The 18,979-nt window shown below is 40.3% G+C and overlaps 1 protein-coding gene across 1 annotated transcript in view; it reads right to left on the reverse strand.

Moving 5' to 3' along the window:
- LOC141911379 (uncharacterized) overlaps positions 1-18,979 on the reverse strand; it is a 93,877-nt gene that overhangs the window by 27,995 nt on the left and 46,903 nt on the right. The window contains exons 25-29 of the mRNA XM_074802378.1: positions 11,395-11,553; positions 10,316-10,501; positions 2,823-2,956; positions 2,102-2,462; positions 1,728-1,913 (exon numbers count right to left, since the gene is read on the reverse strand). Coding sequence (XP_074658479.1) covers positions 1,728-1,913; positions 2,102-2,462; positions 2,823-2,956; positions 10,316-10,501; positions 11,395-11,553 — 1,026 coding nt within the window. The remainder of the gene's footprint in view (positions 1-1,727; positions 1,914-2,101; positions 2,463-2,822; positions 2,957-10,315; positions 10,502-11,394; positions 11,554-18,979) is intronic.

An 18,979-nucleotide genomic window follows, 5' to 3' on the forward strand; every position in this document is an offset into this window, starting at 1 on the left:
GACGATGTTTATTAGAGTTCAAGGTCGCCATGATGAAATGGAATATCAATTTATGTTAGGCTACATATACCAGTTACAAAGAATTTAGGATTTTGGTAAAATAAGCTGCGTTCACACTAGGATTTCAGTACGGTACTAAGCGCTCACCCTAGGAAATTATTTGAGGTCTATTCGCGGCTTATCAATCGAATTCCGTGCCGAAAACCCGATCTCAGTACAGCACTGATCTGGCTGCGTATTTTCTGTAGTGTGAATGCAGATTCGGCGCTTAGCTAGCCGCGTATTCAGATTCTCGTAGTACAAAACACTCAGCACTAATTACACTCCCTCTATTGGCACACTGGGTGACTACTATACTGGGTTTACTAAGTGCCGAATCGCGACTCGTAGTGTGAACATAAATAACTGCATAAGCGCCGTATTTTGGTGAATTCAGCACCAGCGAAGTATGGTACTTCGTAAGCGCCGAATCTAGTGTGAACGCGGCTATAGTTTCTTATACTTTGGGAATGTTTCAAAATTAACTCATGTTAAAAATCAAAAGAGAAAGAAAGTGTATTCATTATACAGTATTTATATAAGCCGCGCTGTGGAAGTGTGCCAATAATCAATACACAGCAATCATACTAAAGTCTATTTTTGTCTGACATCAATTTTTTGGGGATATTTCTCTGAAAAACTATGGTTCGTAGACATAGAAACACAGGAAGCATATTGTTTGAATTTCAAAAATGGTTGATCTTTTCTTACTAAGGACCAAATTGAGGTATGTGATCAAAATATTAAGCGAAATATCCCAAAATGATTGATGTCAGATGAAAATAAATAGACATTAGACACTATGACACATGGATACAAATAATGAGCACTAATCCAGTAATTTGATATTAGAAACAACAGATTCCAATGATTAATTGCAAATCGTGGTAAAGACTCTCACCGTTTTCTAAGTGACTAATGTACACACACGAAGAAGCGACTAGACATATACACCCACTATAGCAAGTACAATTTTTTGAACTGAAAATTTGACCTTGACTTTTACACTGGGTTGACTTGTACAACCGAAAATATGGTATGTCTCCCGGCAAAAAGTAGACAGTAGCGATCTTGAATCTCTTATTAGCACCCTGCTGATATGGACAATGATCAATGACACAGTTTTATCTCATACCCATCCAACTGAAGTTTTGAAATGTTCCCTTTGGATTTGCAGGCTCCAGTTCACCATCAAGAAATTCAAGATGGCTTCCACTTACAATAGGTGTAGACATCTTCCCAACTCATGCAAAAAATTTCAAGAAAATTGGATTGAGATTTGCTTGCAGCCCATGGTGTGAAAATTCTAGATGACTACTATTTCATATACGGTACATATATACATTTAAAATTTGAGGCTGTATTGCGCTACCAAGTCGTAGGAGAGGGCACACACTGAAACAAAATGCTTCTACCCCCACCCCATCCCAATTTGACTCAGAAGTCAAAATAATCAAAAATGAACAAATTTTGATTCTTGGGAGAAACGCTGCAACCTTGTTCGTCAGACCTGGGTTATCTGGATCTGGAACGCTGACAGTGACGGGTAGGCAGGTGGCTATAATTTGATCTTTGAGTTGAAATATTGAAAATAAACTAAATTTGAATTATGAAACTGTTTTCTGATCTCTAGATTTCATATTGTCCTCCACTGTGAATATTACCCCAGATTCCCTTGTCTTTTTTACCTTGAATTCCGTCTGCGCCTGGATCGCCTTTACTTCCTTTTTCTCCGATTCGCGCCCATCCAGGGTCACCAGGGACTCCTTTCAAACCATTACGTCCATTAATGCCCGGAGTACCTGGTTGTCCTTTCAATCCAGGCATACCAGGCATGCCATTCTGACCAGATTCGCCATGCACACCTTTTGGACCTATGAATGTAGTTATATATATGACAGTTATGTGGTCAATCAATTTCATTTGTTTTCGAATTTGTCATCTTAGTTATAGGGTTCTGCAATGACAGGTTGTCACTTGAAGGGTTATCTTTGAATGGAAGGGCTACCATAAATATCAGATTGGTTGGGACCAACATTGCTGTATTTAGATGAAAACAAACCTGATCCCAAAGATAATCCTGGTAGTCCAGACAATCCTTTGACTCCTTTTGTGCCTTTCGGGCCATCGATGCCAGGTTCTCCATCTTTACCAGAGAGTCCTACATCACCAACATCGCCTTTTCCACCATCTATACCAGGTAAACCAGGTACACCTTGTTCTCCGGGTAAACCATCCAAACCATTGTGTCCACGCAGGCCGCGGTCACCGATTGTGCCTTTAGGACCGACTTCACCGTCCAGTCCGCGCAATCCATCATTGCCTTTTTCACCTCGTTTGCCTTTTAAACCCGGACTGCCCCGACGACCAGGTAATGGTGGCCGGCCTTGACGACCTTTTAATCCTCGAGGCCCTGATTCACCCTTTAAAAAGACAATTATTCAAAATCATATATACACTTAAGCCAAAACCTTTCAAATACCGGCGCATACAACTGTTCGAGATACTTATACAGGTAACAATCTTCTGTTCGCACCCACTACTACTCTGATATTCATCACAATTGACCTGACTTAAAAGGACTATTTTAATTGATATGAACTAACTTGAGGCATCAGAAATGTCATCTGTTATTTCAAGCACATTTTCAAAAAATAATTGAAACAAACTTGACACATAGCATGAAATATGACACTAGTATAGTAAAGTCTGAAGGGGTGGTTCCATCTTACAGATCAATACCTGGATAAATCATGAACATAAATTAATTAAAAGTTTCTTACCACTTCTCCCTTTGGCCCAAAAGGCCCTCTTGTTCCAACTGACCCCTGCATTCCTTTGAGACCGGGTAGACCATGTATTCCATCGACTCCTACAGGCCCAGGATTGCCAGCCATTCCCTTCCCACCATCAACACCTATAATATAATTATTGATAGTGTTGTAAAGGGCAATTTGGTAAATGAAGATGCAAGAGTTATACATGAATAAGAAATGAGACAATTTGGAATTTATTACAGTTGACACTGTTAATATGGATCAGTTCAGTCTGGATTATGATCAAATCCAGGTGTCTGATTCTAATGAAATCTGCATTGTTACCACAACCAGGGGTCCTGGGACACCATAACCACTTGAAAAGTGGTTTCAAATGCTCAACAATCTAACAATTTCAATCTTCAACGCCCTGGTGACCATATGCAAAAACCACTGACCTTGAAACTCAACACAATCAAAGAACATGTCAGCAGTTACAATTTTGCAATTGATTGTGATAACAATATATGCCTCGGTCCCAATATAATAAGGAAATACTAAGTTATTCTACTATTCAACGCCCCTGGTGACCATATGAGCATGGATTGATTCTCTGAAAATGGGCAAACATGGAATCTTACCAACTTGTCTTGTGTAAAAGAATGATCAAGCAAGCCGTTATTGTTTAAAACACAGATACGAAAATTTTAATCTGTGTTGAAATACCAGTGATGACATTTTTTATGATTACTATCGAGTACCGATAGACCATGATTGTATGCCTATCCACTCCAAGAGGCATACCGGTACCAGTATACTATAATAATAAGATGAAATTTTACATTGAGTGACCTATATGAGTGAACTACAGTATGTGTTTAAAGTAATCGTCAGAATATCTGAGGTAAACGAAGAAAATACCGATGTGAGCGAATAAAATATGGCCGAACTAAACGATAATCTGATGTAAGCGACTTCAAGATGGATTTTTATTTGAAAATGAAAATGGAAGAATTTTCCACCGGGGCAGCTGATAATCTTGAGTAATCATGTCTGAAGTAAGCAGAGTCTACACTTCCCCACTCTAATATATCTCATATTTCCACAAATCAAAATAATGATAAGTTACTTATATTATGGAAACTTACTCATTTTCAGTGGCTTCAACAATGTGATTTGATTTTAATTAGCTTTTTGAAACCGGCTTTCCCATCTGCATTGTTACCACAACCAGGGGTCCTGGGACACCATAACCACTTGAAAAGTGGTTTCAAATGCTCAACAATCTAACAATTTCAATCTTCAACGCCCTGGTGACCATATGCAAAAACCACTGACCTTGAAACTCACCACAATCAAAGAACATGTCAGCAGCTACAATTTTGCAATGGATTGTGATAACAATATATGCCTTGGTCCCAATATAATAAGGAAATACTAAGTTATTCTACTATTCAATGCCCCCTGGTGACCATATGCAAAACCCAATGACCCTGAAACCACAATTATAGAACATGTCATGAGCTACAATTTTGCAATTGACTTGGTATCAAAATATGCCTACGGTACAGACTGGAAGTAACATAACTCATAACGGTCTGGCGTTCATCGGAGATCTTTGCATTTTCGTTTTTTGTTTTCGATAAAACGAAATAGAAACGCAATCAAACTAGTTACTACCATGGTTCAAATTCAACGCCTCTAGCGTGCACACATAGAATGCACATACGTATAAATAGCAGCTCCCATCTTTTTGAGTGCAACTTCTTGTATTTGGATGACTACATGGTAAAATACATGCAGTAACATTTTAAACGCCTAATAGGAGCATTCGAAGTTTCATTGCACCCATAAGCGTGCAGCGAAATGCATAACTCTAAAATGGATATTTGTCCCTAATGCTGGGATGAAAACAGAGGCGTTTAAAAAACGCGGACAAATTAGAAATATAAAGGTCAAATGGCCCTGTGGCTCACCATTAAATCATTGAATGCATATATTGTCAAAAATATCATACTAAATATAAATCAATTTGGATTGATGATGTATGAGGCTGACAATATATGCGCCTGAGGATGTGTGAGAGTGCTGTACTATCATTGCCGAGTCACTGTGCTATATATAGTCTCGCTCAGGTGATTGCTAACACGCGCAGCCATATACTGTAACCTATATTCAAACACACACGGCTGACTGCTGACGCGCGTATATACAAATGTACTAGCGACGCAGTATTAGATTGACCGCAATTTCACAAGTCAGAATCCATCCATCCACAAAATGTCAAAAAATACAAACATATACAGACTTTTTTTTTCTAGAAATCAAAACGAATACCGGCTATGATTTTTTTCTTAAATATACAAATAAATACCAACTTGGAAGACCAATGCCATTGGTATCGTCGTACTTGCTAGTTCAGATACTGAATTAAATAGCCTACTCACTTATATTAGTGACAACGAACAAATTATAAGCAAACGTACGATACCCAGTCGAACGTCGGTCGAATAAAATGCTCGCCATTTTGTTTTGGGTTTCACATTAGGCTTTCCCAATGGCTTTCCAAATTACATCAGAAACGCCGAAATCCCAGGAATTTCCCGTCTATCCCACAGACAGCCAATCACATTCATTGTAGCTCAGGTTACAAGGTCAACTCAAATAAATAGAAGCAAGGAAATTTAGGGGGTTTATAAAGTGAGGGACTGTAGGTCGAAAAGTACATTGAGATCAGTCGAACTAACTAGGGGTCCAGGGGACACCATGCCCACTTGGGAAGTGGTTTCCAATGCTAAAAAAATCTAACAATTTCAATATTCAACGCCCCCTGGTGACCATATACAAAAACCAATGACCTTGAAACTCACTACAATCATAGTAGAACATGTCAGCAGCTACGATTTTGTTATTGATTGTGATAACAAAATATGCCTCATTACCAATTTAATATGGAAATACTAAGTATTTCTACTATTCAACGCCCCCTGGTGACCATATGCAAAACCCAATGACCTTGAAACTCCCCACAATAATAGAACATGTCATAAACTACAACTTTGCAATTGATCATGGTAACAAAATATGCCTAGGTTCCAATCTAATAAGGAAATAGTTATTCTACTATTCAACGCCCCCTGGTGACCATATAGAATAACTAATATCCTTAAAACTCACCACAATCATAGACAGTGTCATGAGCTACAAGTTTGCAAGTGATTGTGGTAACAAAATATGCTTAGGTATCAATATCATGCGGAAAACCTTTTTCCAACCTACGAATGAGTACTGATGATACCAAGATGGCCGCCAATTGCGTCATAATTGGCCGATCAAAAATACCTGGCTCAGGTCTAAAACATCCTTTTCCAATGAATACCCTTCACAAATTGCAATGAGAAATGGCAAACCAGTAGGAAGCTACAGGACTCGGAATTCGAGGCAAAATTGACATTTTTGGGCACTTAAAAGGTCATAGGACGGCCATCTTGATTCCGATTGACCCAATTTTTCTTATGGTGATGGGCCCTTGGGGGATCGAAATATATACGAAAGATACAAGGCAATTGATTTAAGCGTCTTCAAAATTTCCCTCAAAAAGTGTAAAAAGTGCTGATTTTGACGAACAACAATGACTGCCAGTCGGCCATCTTGATTCTGAAAAGGCCAGTTTTGGGGCTGAAGATGTGTGTCTAGGGTAGATACATGTATGAACGAAATATCAAGACATTATCTTGAACTGTCTTCAAAACTTCCCAAAATAACTGGACGTATCGGCCCCACTCCGCGCGGTTGCGCCACCGCGCGGGATTTACGCGAAGCAGCAAATACAAACATGGCCACTCTCTCAATTTTCAGTGATAGAAATCGTGTCCACATTTCAATTATTTCGGCTGTTAGGGTTTTAAGGCACAATATAAGTTGATGATGTGATATGGCGATGTTAATTAATGATAATTCCTCAGTGAAGCTAGTCACGAACGGTGCCAATCGAGTGTACAGCTGCCAAAAACACTGAAATGTGCGTAGTTGCGTAACTATTTGCAGTGAATTGCAGACGAAACATGAAGCCTTAACGGCCGTTTAAAAAAAAAATTATACCAATCGCAATTGTAAAATAAAGATGAGGTAGAACCTAAGTTAAAATTCTGGCCATTTCTAAAATGTTATTACTAATTTTTAGTCAGTGCGGAACGTTTAGCTTTCCAACAATAATGAGGGGTGGCAGGTAGTCATGCAATTCAAGTCATCATTTATTACACGTTACTTCCGTGTTGTTGAAAATCTTGCGAGTCCTGGACCAAACCCCATTGAACAATTTGATCTGTGTGCTGGCCACAAATGCTCACAGATCACACTACACTACCCATTACACACTCCAGTAACCACAGCTTTCATATATCCATCCAAATATTTAGAGTGTCTTTCTTCCTGGATTCCGTCTACGGACGGACAGACGGACGCTATGACGCTGGGACTTAAGTCCCAAGTGGGCTAAAAAGGGAGTTAAGTTTCTACTAGGCTGTACCGTAGGTACAAAAATAATAAGGAACTAATTAGTTATTCTACTATTCAACGCCCCCTGGTGACCATATAGAATAACTAATGACCTTAAAACTCACTACAATCATAGACCATGTCATGAGCTACAACTTTGCAATTGATTGTGGTAACAAAATATGCATAGGTACAAATATAATATAGAAATACTAAGTTATTGTATTATTCAACACCCCCTGGTGGCCATATACAAAAACCATTGACCTTAAAACTTGCCACAATCATGGAAAATGTTATGAGCTACAACTTTCCAATCAAGATAATGTGGGAAAACTCTTTTCCATCTACGAATGAGTACTGATGACACCAAGATGGCCTCCAATTGCGTGATAATAGGCTGATCAAAAACACTTGTCCGAATTCGTAAAGATCCCTTTCTATAGAATACCCATCACAAATTTCAATAAAAAATGGCGAACCAGTAGGAATATACAGACTCCGAATTCGGGCCAAAATAGACATTGTGGGCACAAGAAAGTTCACAGGATGGCCATCTTGAGTCCAATCAACCCAATTTTTCTTATGCCGATGGGCCCTTGGGGGAAATAAATACATACGAAAGATCAAGGTTATTAATCATAGCCTCTTCAAAATTTCCTTTGAAAACTTCAAACATGTGGTCGGTTCTCCTGCCCTGGTAGATTCGAATGACAAAGATCGTTTTTCATTAGATTGACTGAGAAATGACAGTCTGTTCTACAAACAATGAAAATTAACCTGATAGATAATCTTTTGCTTGTTTCCAACTGTCAGAGACTGTCAAGTAAAGATAGGCTGAAAAGTCTTTGAGAGATCCGTCAATTGACATCCTCCCTCTGCAGGGACTCGAACCTGATGGCATCGCTACACTCAGCCACGGCACGAACCCCTGCATCAGTAGACCGGGTGCGCAGGTACATGCGCAGCTTTCCGAACGAAAACTGGCGGCACCAATCAGATTGCTCGTTGTATAATCGTTGAGGCAAATTTCAAGGAAGAACTATAGATGGGAAAACCCGGGCTAAAATAAAACGGGATTTCTGATTGGCTAAAAATCACATCATCTGAACTGCGCATGTATCTGCGCACACGGTCGATTATGGCAGGGTTTCGTGCCGTGGCAATCTCGATGCCATCAGGTTCGAATCCCTGCCGGGGGGGACGTCAATTGATGATGATGATGATGATGATGATGATGATGATGATGATGGGGCGCTACGCTTTTCACATTCGCTTTTCATAAATCAAATGATGTGCGCTGTAGGTTATAGTTGTCAAAAAACTCTCCCCCAATCCCGATCAATAGACAATTGACGCATTTTAAAAGTACACTACTAACGGATTCACGTAAACACCTGGTTCTGCGGCTAAGCCAATCGTAGGAGACAAAGCTTTCTGATTGGCTTTTTAAAACTGACAGATTTGCGTTCATAATTTCCTGAAAAACCTGCTGTAAATTCTAACGAGGCCCTTTCTCAAAATTCGGTACGCTTGAATGCACAATTTGTATCATGAATATGCCCAGTTGCACAGTGAAAAAGCCTTTCATCTGGAAACCATGATCAATTAAATTCGCTCCATTTTTATAGTAATAGGCTCAGCAAAACGGCTGGCCTAAAAATGACTTCCCAATCTTACTCTTGCATTATTTTGTTTATTTAATCAACTCACAGCGGCAAGATAAAACATTCATATAAACATGCGCATCGGCGCAATAGAACATCGTGTCTGCTATATAAATGTAGTACGTTTGTATGCACGCGGTCAGCATTCAGCTGCATGTGTGCATCAGTGATGATTGTATGAACAGCACTCTCACACATCGGCGGCGCGTGTGTTAGCCTCTTACATCAGACAAACTAATCGGCAAAGTCTAATGAAATCCATATATGTCAGGATAAATAAACTGCCCTCTAGAAAGCGATTACCGTATATAAGCGACTAAACTTGTTGAACTGATCACTTCGGCACTTAGACTAGTAACAACCAATCAGAGCACAGGTTTCCCCTAGTTACGTCAAAACTGCAGACATTCCCAAAGCAGCCACTCATAGTGCGGTTTCCCATACTTATGTCAAAAGCGCTGGCATTCCCAAAACAACCAATCAGAGCGTGGGGTTTCCATAATCACGTCAAGAGCGCTCGACATAGCAGTGCCGTACCATCAATATGTGCCATAGTCTAGCCATAATCTTTCAAGGAATCCCGTCAATTTTTTACATCAAATGACAGAAATATTGGACAGCGCAAAATTAATCTAACATTCAATAGTACAAGCAAGTTGTACGTAGAAAACTGAACGGTAAGAATTTGACTGACCTAGGAGACAACATGACGTCATTTGAACAGGATAACAAAGTGGTCGTTCACTACTTGAACCGACCACAAAAAAAATGTGTAAGAAGTGCTGATTTTGGCGAACAACAATGGCTGCCAGTCGGCCATCTTGAATCTGACAGGGCCAGTTGTTGGACTGAAGATGTGTCTATGGTAGATAAATGTGTAACCCAAATATAAAGATATTACATTGAAGGGTCTTTCAAACTTCCCAAAATAACTGGATTCTATCTATGGACAAATGGACGTTCGACGGACAAAAAGTGAACGCAATAGCCCGCAAGTGGGCTAACAAAAACGTATGCAAAATATGTGTAATCTGTATTTCCCATAAACCACAAACATTTCATTGGTCCCAAATGATTTGAATTAGAAAATGTTCTTCTGTATTGAAATTAGTACCAAGGGCCAGATATAAAGTAAATTATAAACAAATTACATTGTCAATTGAACTGGAAGTAGCTTTACAATGAGGGTTTGGGAGTTATCAAAAATGTCTGAGATGTTACAAGAACCCCTATGATCGACAATCCACGGTTAGTCGTACCATCTGGTGATGGGTCACTATATCCACCATAAGTTCATATTTGAAATCGCAGTTTCATTTCCATCTGGTAAATACGCAACCATTTAATCATTATTACCTGGAAGACCCATCTTTCCCATTAGTCCTGATTTTCCAGGAAGGCCAGGTAGACCTTTATCCCCAGTGTCGCCTTTAAAACCTTTTGGACCAAATTTTCCCGGTATTCCTTCACCCTGCAATCCTGTTTGTCCTCTCAGTCCTGGTAATCCTTGCAGACCAGTCACACCCTTAGCGCCCGGTAAACCTTAAAAACAAAACAACAACGAAGAAATTACTTCTAGAAGGCATATAACGAGATGATCACAGCGAAACCTCATTATAATGTATTCAGATAACAATGATCAGAAATAATTATTAACTTGGAAGAATCTCATCCCAAAATTATGGATATATTACAATGTTGCCTCTATCACTCAATGCGGTGTGTAACGGATGAACCCGCTACCTTGTAGTGTGCTGTATAACAGATGTATCACTACTATGTTGTGCCTACCCTGCAGTGAAGGCAATAACGGATATATTGCTATATCGCATCTAGCTGGTAGTGCGGGTATAACAGCTAACAGCTACCCATTAGTGAAGTTTATATGCAGATGTACTATATTGATTTAACTTGTAGTGCGATGTATAACAGATATATAGCTTGTACTGCCATGGATAATGGACGTACTGCTATATTGCCTCTACCTTGTAGTGCGGTGTATAGCAGATGTACCACTACGTTGAGTTAACCCTGCAGTGAGGTGTATAACATACATACCACTATAATGCATCTACTTCGCAGTGCAGTCTATAATGGATGTAACACTATGTTATGCCACTACACTACAATGAGGTTTATAATGAATGTACAGCTATGTTCAATTACCCTGCAGTGGGATGTTTTACAGAGTTCAAGTTATTTCATACTGAAAATAACAGTGAACTCTATAGGTTATATCGAACAGATTTTCTGATGCCTCCTAGTTTCTTGTAGAAAAATTCCACAGTATTGAATAGTTGAAAAGCCATCACTTTTTAAATGGCATATTAAGCCTAGATTCATGCTATGTCAAAGCTTTTTGATGGTTCTTCTCTGGACCGTAATAACGCCACCTGGTGGGATGACTGCATTTGCAAATTATTCACTTTATTTACCTGTTTTACCCCGTTCCCCTTTAACTCCAACCGCTTCCAGAGCTGGTTCTCCCTTTTGACCTTTAATTCCTAGTAATCCATCACCGCCATGGTCACCGAGTGAACCTTTAACGCCATCACGCCCGGGAAGACCGGGGATACCTGCATCACCTTTCTTTCCTGGAACACAAAGAAATGCATGTCTTCAAACGTTGTTTAAATATCCAATATTGATTAAATTGGAGTCTGGCAGCCCCAAGGCTAGTTTTGTCGGGAATTGTTATATGTCAGTTACCAGTAACGCACTCCCCTCAGTTCATGTAACCCCGCCTATGTAAGCCCCGCATGAAGTTATGCTGTAGCGAGTAGATAAATAAATCAGAGTTTACTTAGACACCAAACATATTGGTCGTTGTTCACCTCTCCGGCGGTCTTGCTTATTTTACTCAAACCTGGACCATTTAATGTGGCAATCATAGCCCACATTTTGGTGCCGTGACCAGGATATACAAGCAGTAAATTCGGAAACTCAGCCAAGATGCCGTCGAAAGAAGAGATCATGCGAAATGCGCAAATTCGACAGATGACGAAACTTTTTGATCAGGCGAGGGAGTTACTTCATTCGGAAAGTGACGAAAGCCTAGACAAATTGTCTGGCGTCATAACTAGAATACGTACAAAATTGGAAGTTATCGCAGGATATGATTCGGAACTGATTGCGAACGCAGAGTTAGGGAAACTCGAAGACCTCGTGTGTGAAACCGATGATTATATGAACGAAATAAACATCGAACTATCAATCTTCATCGGATACCTCGAACGGAAAAAGAATCAAATCGAACCGACAACGCGCATGAAATCCGAGCAACAAAAAACTGCGAAAAGACCGATCCAGTTGCCGAAGTTATCTTTGCCAACATTCGATGGCGATATTCTGAAATGGCAAACGTTCTTCGATGGGTTTTTCTCGGCAGTTGATAGTGATGAGAACTTAACGAATATCCAAAAGTTCCAATATCTGTCCGCACAGCTAAAGGGCGACGCAGCAAAAACGATCGAAAACCTGAGTTTAACAAACGAAAATTATAATCAAGCTTTGGAACTTTTGTTAAACCGGTACGGGACACCACACAAAATTGTGGCCGCATACATGAAAGCGTTGTGGGAGCTTTCACCACCGAGTGATCGCGACAACTCACTACGGAATTTCTATGACTCTCTGGAATCTTATATTCGTGGATTAAATTCACTCGGAAAATCCGAAGAATCGTACGGAGATCTGTTAGTACCCATCATAATGGAAAAACTACCGAGCGGAACTAAACAACAGATTACCAGAGACCACGGTAACAATGCTTGGAGCCTGACTGATCTAAGAAAGTCACTCCTTAAAGAAATTGAGGCCTTCGAGGCTAGTATCGAAAGCCTTACGATACGGGATGATTTTCCCACCAACTTGCCGACCGTGGGAGCGTTCGCAGTTACGGCGAAAAACAGACATAATTTTTCACGGGAAAACGATCGAAAATGTGCGTTCTGCAAAAAGATCAATCACGTTGCGGTGGACTGTAAAACGTTTCCAGATGCTGAAAAACGCAGAGAAATTGTTGCTAGGGATAATTTATGCTTTAATTGTCTCTCGAGCGGACACAAATCGACGAAATGCTTATCGAAAAACAGATGCAGAGTTACAAACTGTGGCAAAAAGCATCACACATCAGTTCATTTAGATGCAAAATCAACCACACATGTGGCCGCAAAATCAACCGATGAGAAAGCTGACAGGGATTGACATCAGTATCTGGGCGCCGCCGATGGAACAGTGTTATTAAAAACAGCTATCGCGAACGCAAAAAGTCGCGAAGGCGTAACGACTAACGTAAACATCTTGTTCGACGAGGGCGCTCAGCGGAGTTTTATTACTCAAAGAACAGCCGAAAGATTATATATAAACAGTGAAGAAACCGAAACTATATCGATCAACACATTTGGCGCGAAACAATCAAGTGCGCGGTCACTGATTGTTGCGAACTTTACACTATGTTCTGATGAAACCGACATACCGATAACGGCGTTAATTGTTCCACAAATTGCGTCGACAATGCGAAACCAAACCGGCAGATCTATCAAAGATTTACCGTATCTGACAGGTTTGAAATTAGCGCATCCGTTTTCTACCGAATCACACTTCGAAATCGACATTTTAATCGGTGCCGATTTCTATTGGTCAGTGGTCGGTAACCACACAATCCGCGGAAATGGACCCACGGCAGTATCTTCGAAATTAGGGTATCTTCTCTCTGGACCGTTTAGTGATTGCGATCCAATAAATACTGCACGAGTTTACAACGTGGATGTTACGTCACATCGTTCGGAGGAAGTCAACCTCCAAAAATTCTGGGATCTCGAATCCATAGGCGTAACTGATGCAACAGATGCGGCTTCAAAAGAATTCAATCTACTCGACTACTGTCAATCAAGCCTGACGACATCCGACACGGGACGGTATACTGCGAAGTTGCCGTGGAAGAGTGGACACGCCCCCCTTCCGACAAATTACTATGTTACTCGAAACATAACACAATCGATGATTCGTCGGCTATCGCCGCAAATTCGAAATGTTTACCACAACATTATCATGGATCAATTATCGCGAGACTTCATCGAAGAAGTCACAGATGATGACCGAAACATAGGTCATTATTTACCGCATCGCGCGGTCAAGAAGGAATCGTCAACAACCCCTATCCGTATCGTCTATAACGCGTCTTTATCGACCGCGGGAAACCCTAGTTTAAATGATTGTTTGGAGACCGGTCCGACGCTGCTGAATGACCTCGGTTCAATCCTGATCAGATTCAGGTTGCATAAATTCGGATTGTCGGCGGATATCGTAAAGGCGTTTCTTCAAGTTGGTCTGCACGATGATGATCGCGAGTATACGAAATTTCTATGGTTGACTGATCCTAAGAATCCAGAAAGTGAACTCAAAACCTATCGCTTCAAGGTTATATTGTTCGGCGTGGTGAGTTCACCCTTTATATTGAATGCTACTGTTCGTTTTCATCTAAATAATTATAATAACCATGTATCACGTGACTTAGTTAAAAATATATATGTCGACAACGCGATTAGTGGATGTGAATCTGAGAGCGATCTCATGGAATACTATACGAATATCAATAGCATAATGAAAAACGGCGGATTTAAACTTCAGTCTTATGCTTCTAACTCTTCGTTACTAAAGGCCAAAGCAGATTCCGATAATTTATCGGACGAGAAAACTATTGTTTCTACGCTCGGACTCCAATGGGATACGGTGAATGATACGCTGTCATTCAAAAACAAACAAGCGTTCGCCAATCCTGACTTAATTACCAAACGCGAAATCGTTAAGGCTGTCTCGAGCCTTTATGACCCGTTAGGATACGTCTCGCCTGTCCATATTAAGTCGAAGATGTTCGTACAGCAGTTGTGGACGGAAGGTTATGAGTGGGACGAAACCCTACCCGAGCGCGTAGTCGAATCGTGGATCTCGTTGATAACGGAATTGCGTGAAATTAGCGAAATACGCGTTGATCGACGCTACTCGAAATCGGAAGCGAAATCGGAAGCTAAGTACGAATTGCACACTTTCTGCGATGCGAGCCAATTGGCATATTGTCTATCTAAAACGTGGAGATCAGACGGTACTCGTCATGTCTAAATCGCGTGTGGCACCTGTTAAAAAACATACGATACCGCAGTTAGAATTAATGGCCGCGTTGATTGGTGCTAAATTAACAGATTACGTTCGAAACAGTCTGATTACTGAAATAGTCATAACAAAGTGCGTGCTCTGGTCAGATAGCCAGATTGTGTTACACTGGATCAACTCCGAGAAAAAGCTTCCCGTCTTCGTAGCTAATCGCGTGCGTCAAATTAAATCGGTGACAACTATCGGTCGCTATAAATATTGTCCGACGAGTGACAATCCGGCTGATATGTTAAGCAGAGGAATATCGTGCGAACAAATTACGCGATGCACGCTCTGGTGGAATGGCCCTAGCTGGCTTAGCAACGGTAATTATCCCACCTGCGACACGATCGATCGAGCAGTTTTGCTCATAACCGAAATGGTCGAGGACAAACAGCCTGATGAAAAAATCTGCGAAAACAACGAAGTCGGAATATGTAACGTAATAGATCAGAACGATTTCACTTCGTTAACAAGGCTATTACGCGTAACCGCGCTAGTTCGACGATTTATTAAAAAGTTAAGACGCGAAAACCATGAATCGGATGAAATAACTACTAACGAAATAGCAGAATGCGAAGATCTATGGAACAAAGGTGTTCAATCGAGTTACTTCAATGACGTGAAAGTTAGTTTAGAACATAAATCTAAGAAAAGGCCATCACTCGTAACGAAACTTCGTTTGTTTTTAGAAGATGATATCATTCGTGTTGGAGGCCGTCTCCAACGCGCCCATCGGATACGATGCAAAGTTTCCGATATTGTTACCTCATTGTAGATATAGTGAATTAATCGTACTGGATTCCCATAATAAGGTCAAACACCTCGGTACAGAATCTACTATAACCGTAGTCCGACAAAAGTATTGGATTACTCGTGTTCGTCAAGTGGCTCGGAAGTTGTTGAGAAAATGCGTCATATGCAAATATATCACCGGTAAACCGTACTCGTTACCAAACTGCGCTCCGTTACAATCTTCGCGTTTGAAAGAGGCTCCACCCTTCACCGTCTGTGGTTTAGATTTCACCGGTGCACTACATCTTCGGTCGAAATCCGGAGAGGAGTCACTCGCGTATATATGCTTTTTTACTTGCGCCAACACGCGTGCCATCCATCTGGAAGTGGTAACGGACATGACTACGTCAACATTCCTACACGCGTTGAGGAGAATGGCTGCCAGACGTTCGTTACCACTGAAAATAATATCGGACAACCAATCAACCTTTATTGCGAGTAACAATGCTATCAAAAAGATATACGAATCGATCGAAACCCGAAAGTACTTCAGCCTACACCGATCAGAGTGGTCATGATAACTCGTCGAGCCCCCTGGTTTGGTGGATTTTACGAAAGGCTAGTTGGAATAACAAAAACCGCGATCAAAAAAGTTCTGGGGCGTGCGCGAATATCCCTGCTGGAATTGATTACGATCGTATCAGAGACTGAACAAGCTGTAAATAATCGCCCGATATCGTACTGTTCATCTGATGTGGACGACCCAGAACCTTTAACCCCGTCACATTTCCTTCACGGTCGCGTTCTCACGAGTTTACCGCATCTGTTCGTAAGTTACGATGAACTGACCGACCCGACGCTTGGAAATGTGCCGTCAGAATTCGAAAAACGTTCGGTGCGAATCGGTTCATTAAAACAACATCTGTGGAAACGTTGGGCTGAGGAATACGTAACAGCCCTACGCGAAAGACACATCCAGTTTAAAAATCGCGGATTAACTGGAAATACCATCAGAAAGGGTGATGTCGTGTTAGTACACGACGACAATCATAATTCGCGTCTGAAATGGAAACTAGCACTGGTCGAGGAACTCGTTCCGGGGAACGACGGCTTAGTTAGAACCGCTAAGATCAAAATTTCGAATGGCAGGACTAATCGACCAATTAGCAAACTCTACCCTCTTGAAGTGCGCGCCGCAGATCCCTCGAACACGTGCAAACCGGACTCAAACGTAAATTCTGCACCCGTCACACGTCATTCGACGAGAAAGGCAGCTGCCGAGGCTAGAAATAACATCAGTAGATGGGCTAACGTGCTGTCTGATACATGTAGTAGTTAATTAATTGATAACCGCTCAGGTCAACGCTAGGTCACTCGGACCTAAACAACAAACACAACGCAATGTAATAGACTGTATAATCTTAGTTTTAGAATTAATTTCAATTATACACATCATTTTTAGTTGTCAGTAGTTCCTTATCTGACTATCATAAATTTATAACAATATACATGCATCATTTATTCGAATATCGATATCATTTAGTTGTAGTAACATTTTTCTTAATTACATCTATCTAGTAATTTTCTGTCGCCCGGGAGAATGTCGGGAATTGTTATATGTCAGTTACCAGTAACGCACTCCCCTCAGTTCATGTAACCCCGCCTATGTAAGCCCCGCATGAAGTTATGCTGTAGCGAGTAGATAAATAAATCAGAGTTTACTTAGACACCAAACATATTGGTCGTTGTTCACCTCTCCGGCGGTCTTGCTTATTTTACTCAAACCTGGACCATTTAATGTGGCAATCATAGCCCACAAGTTTCAACTTAAGACTAAAATTGGTTTGATAAATTGGCTTTAATATCAATCTGGTTTTAAAGGCCAGATTAAATTCAAACCTAGAGACCAATCTTAACTTCAACTAGGGGCTGATTGAATTGATCTTTTTTAACTTATACCTAGGGGTTATGAAGTGCCTTTTAAAGCAAAATCTAAAAAGTAAACGTTTGGCAATCAAAATGACAGGGATCTAGAATACAATGGCTAAATTTCACCTCAGGTCAACATTTCAAAGCTTCATTTTATTCTTACTTCCAAAAAGTGGCCTTTTTTACAGATTTCTCTCATGTAAATGAGGGGCAGATTTAGGGGGTAGTCTAGGGGGTCAAGACCCCTACCCTTGCAAAAAAGTTGCCCTTTTCATCATGACAGAAATAGTTTAAAACCGCAAATTTGACACTCATCCTCTTGGAATTCTTATCGTTTAGGATGTATTTCTTAAAAATAAAGGACCAATGGTCCAGTGGCTTGCCAAACTAGTGTAAAGTAAAAGATTTGCCATGTATAGGCTACTAGTAGGCAAAAATTTATTTCATTGAAAATTTTCAAAAGAAAAAATATACATGTATCAAAAAGGACTTGTTTTTGGTCAGTGATAACTGATTTTTTAACGAGAATGAAATCTTCGAAAAATCGATTTTTGGAATTTTTGCCTCGACAAATTAATATTCATGATTTTTATACATTCATTAAATGACATATAAAACAACTAAAACTATGAGTGACCCGGCAAAGTGAGAGCCTGGGTTTTTTATTGGAGGTTTTTCATTATCATACAGCCTAATTAGGAAAGAAGCTCCTAAGTCTAGTTGAGGCCAGTGCGGGATATTGACGAAATAAAAGTTTATCGACTGACATGGTTTTTAATAATTTATGTTGTGCCACTACACTACAATGAGGTTTATAATGAATGTACAGCTATGTTCAATTACCCTGCAGTGGGATGTTTTACAGAGTTTAAGTTATTTCATACTGAAAATAACACTGAACTCTATAGGTTAGGCCAAATAAAAAAAATTTGTCTTTTATCGTCCCCGCCCGACCCTACGAAAAAATACCCGACCCAATTTTTTTTTTATTGTGTTCTATTTTGGTTCCAATCGAAAATATTTGCCATAGCTACCGTTTCATGTCGATTGTAGGACAGTATAGCAGCAAACAAAACGATTTATCGATCGACGAAGTGCATTCACTGAATAACAAATTGAAGTCAATATTCGGTTATGGAGCGTACACAGCGTGGATTTCCGGTTGTGGAGCGTATTTAGATTGATTTTAAAATCTAAGTTAATAAA

This window comes from Tubulanus polymorphus, chromosome 9 (genome assembly GCF_964204645.1).
Source record: "Tubulanus polymorphus chromosome 9, tnTubPoly1.2, whole genome shotgun sequence".
In the NCBI taxonomy this organism is placed as follows: Eukaryota; Metazoa; Nemertea; class Palaeonemertea; order Tubulaniformes; family Tubulanidae; genus Tubulanus; species Tubulanus polymorphus.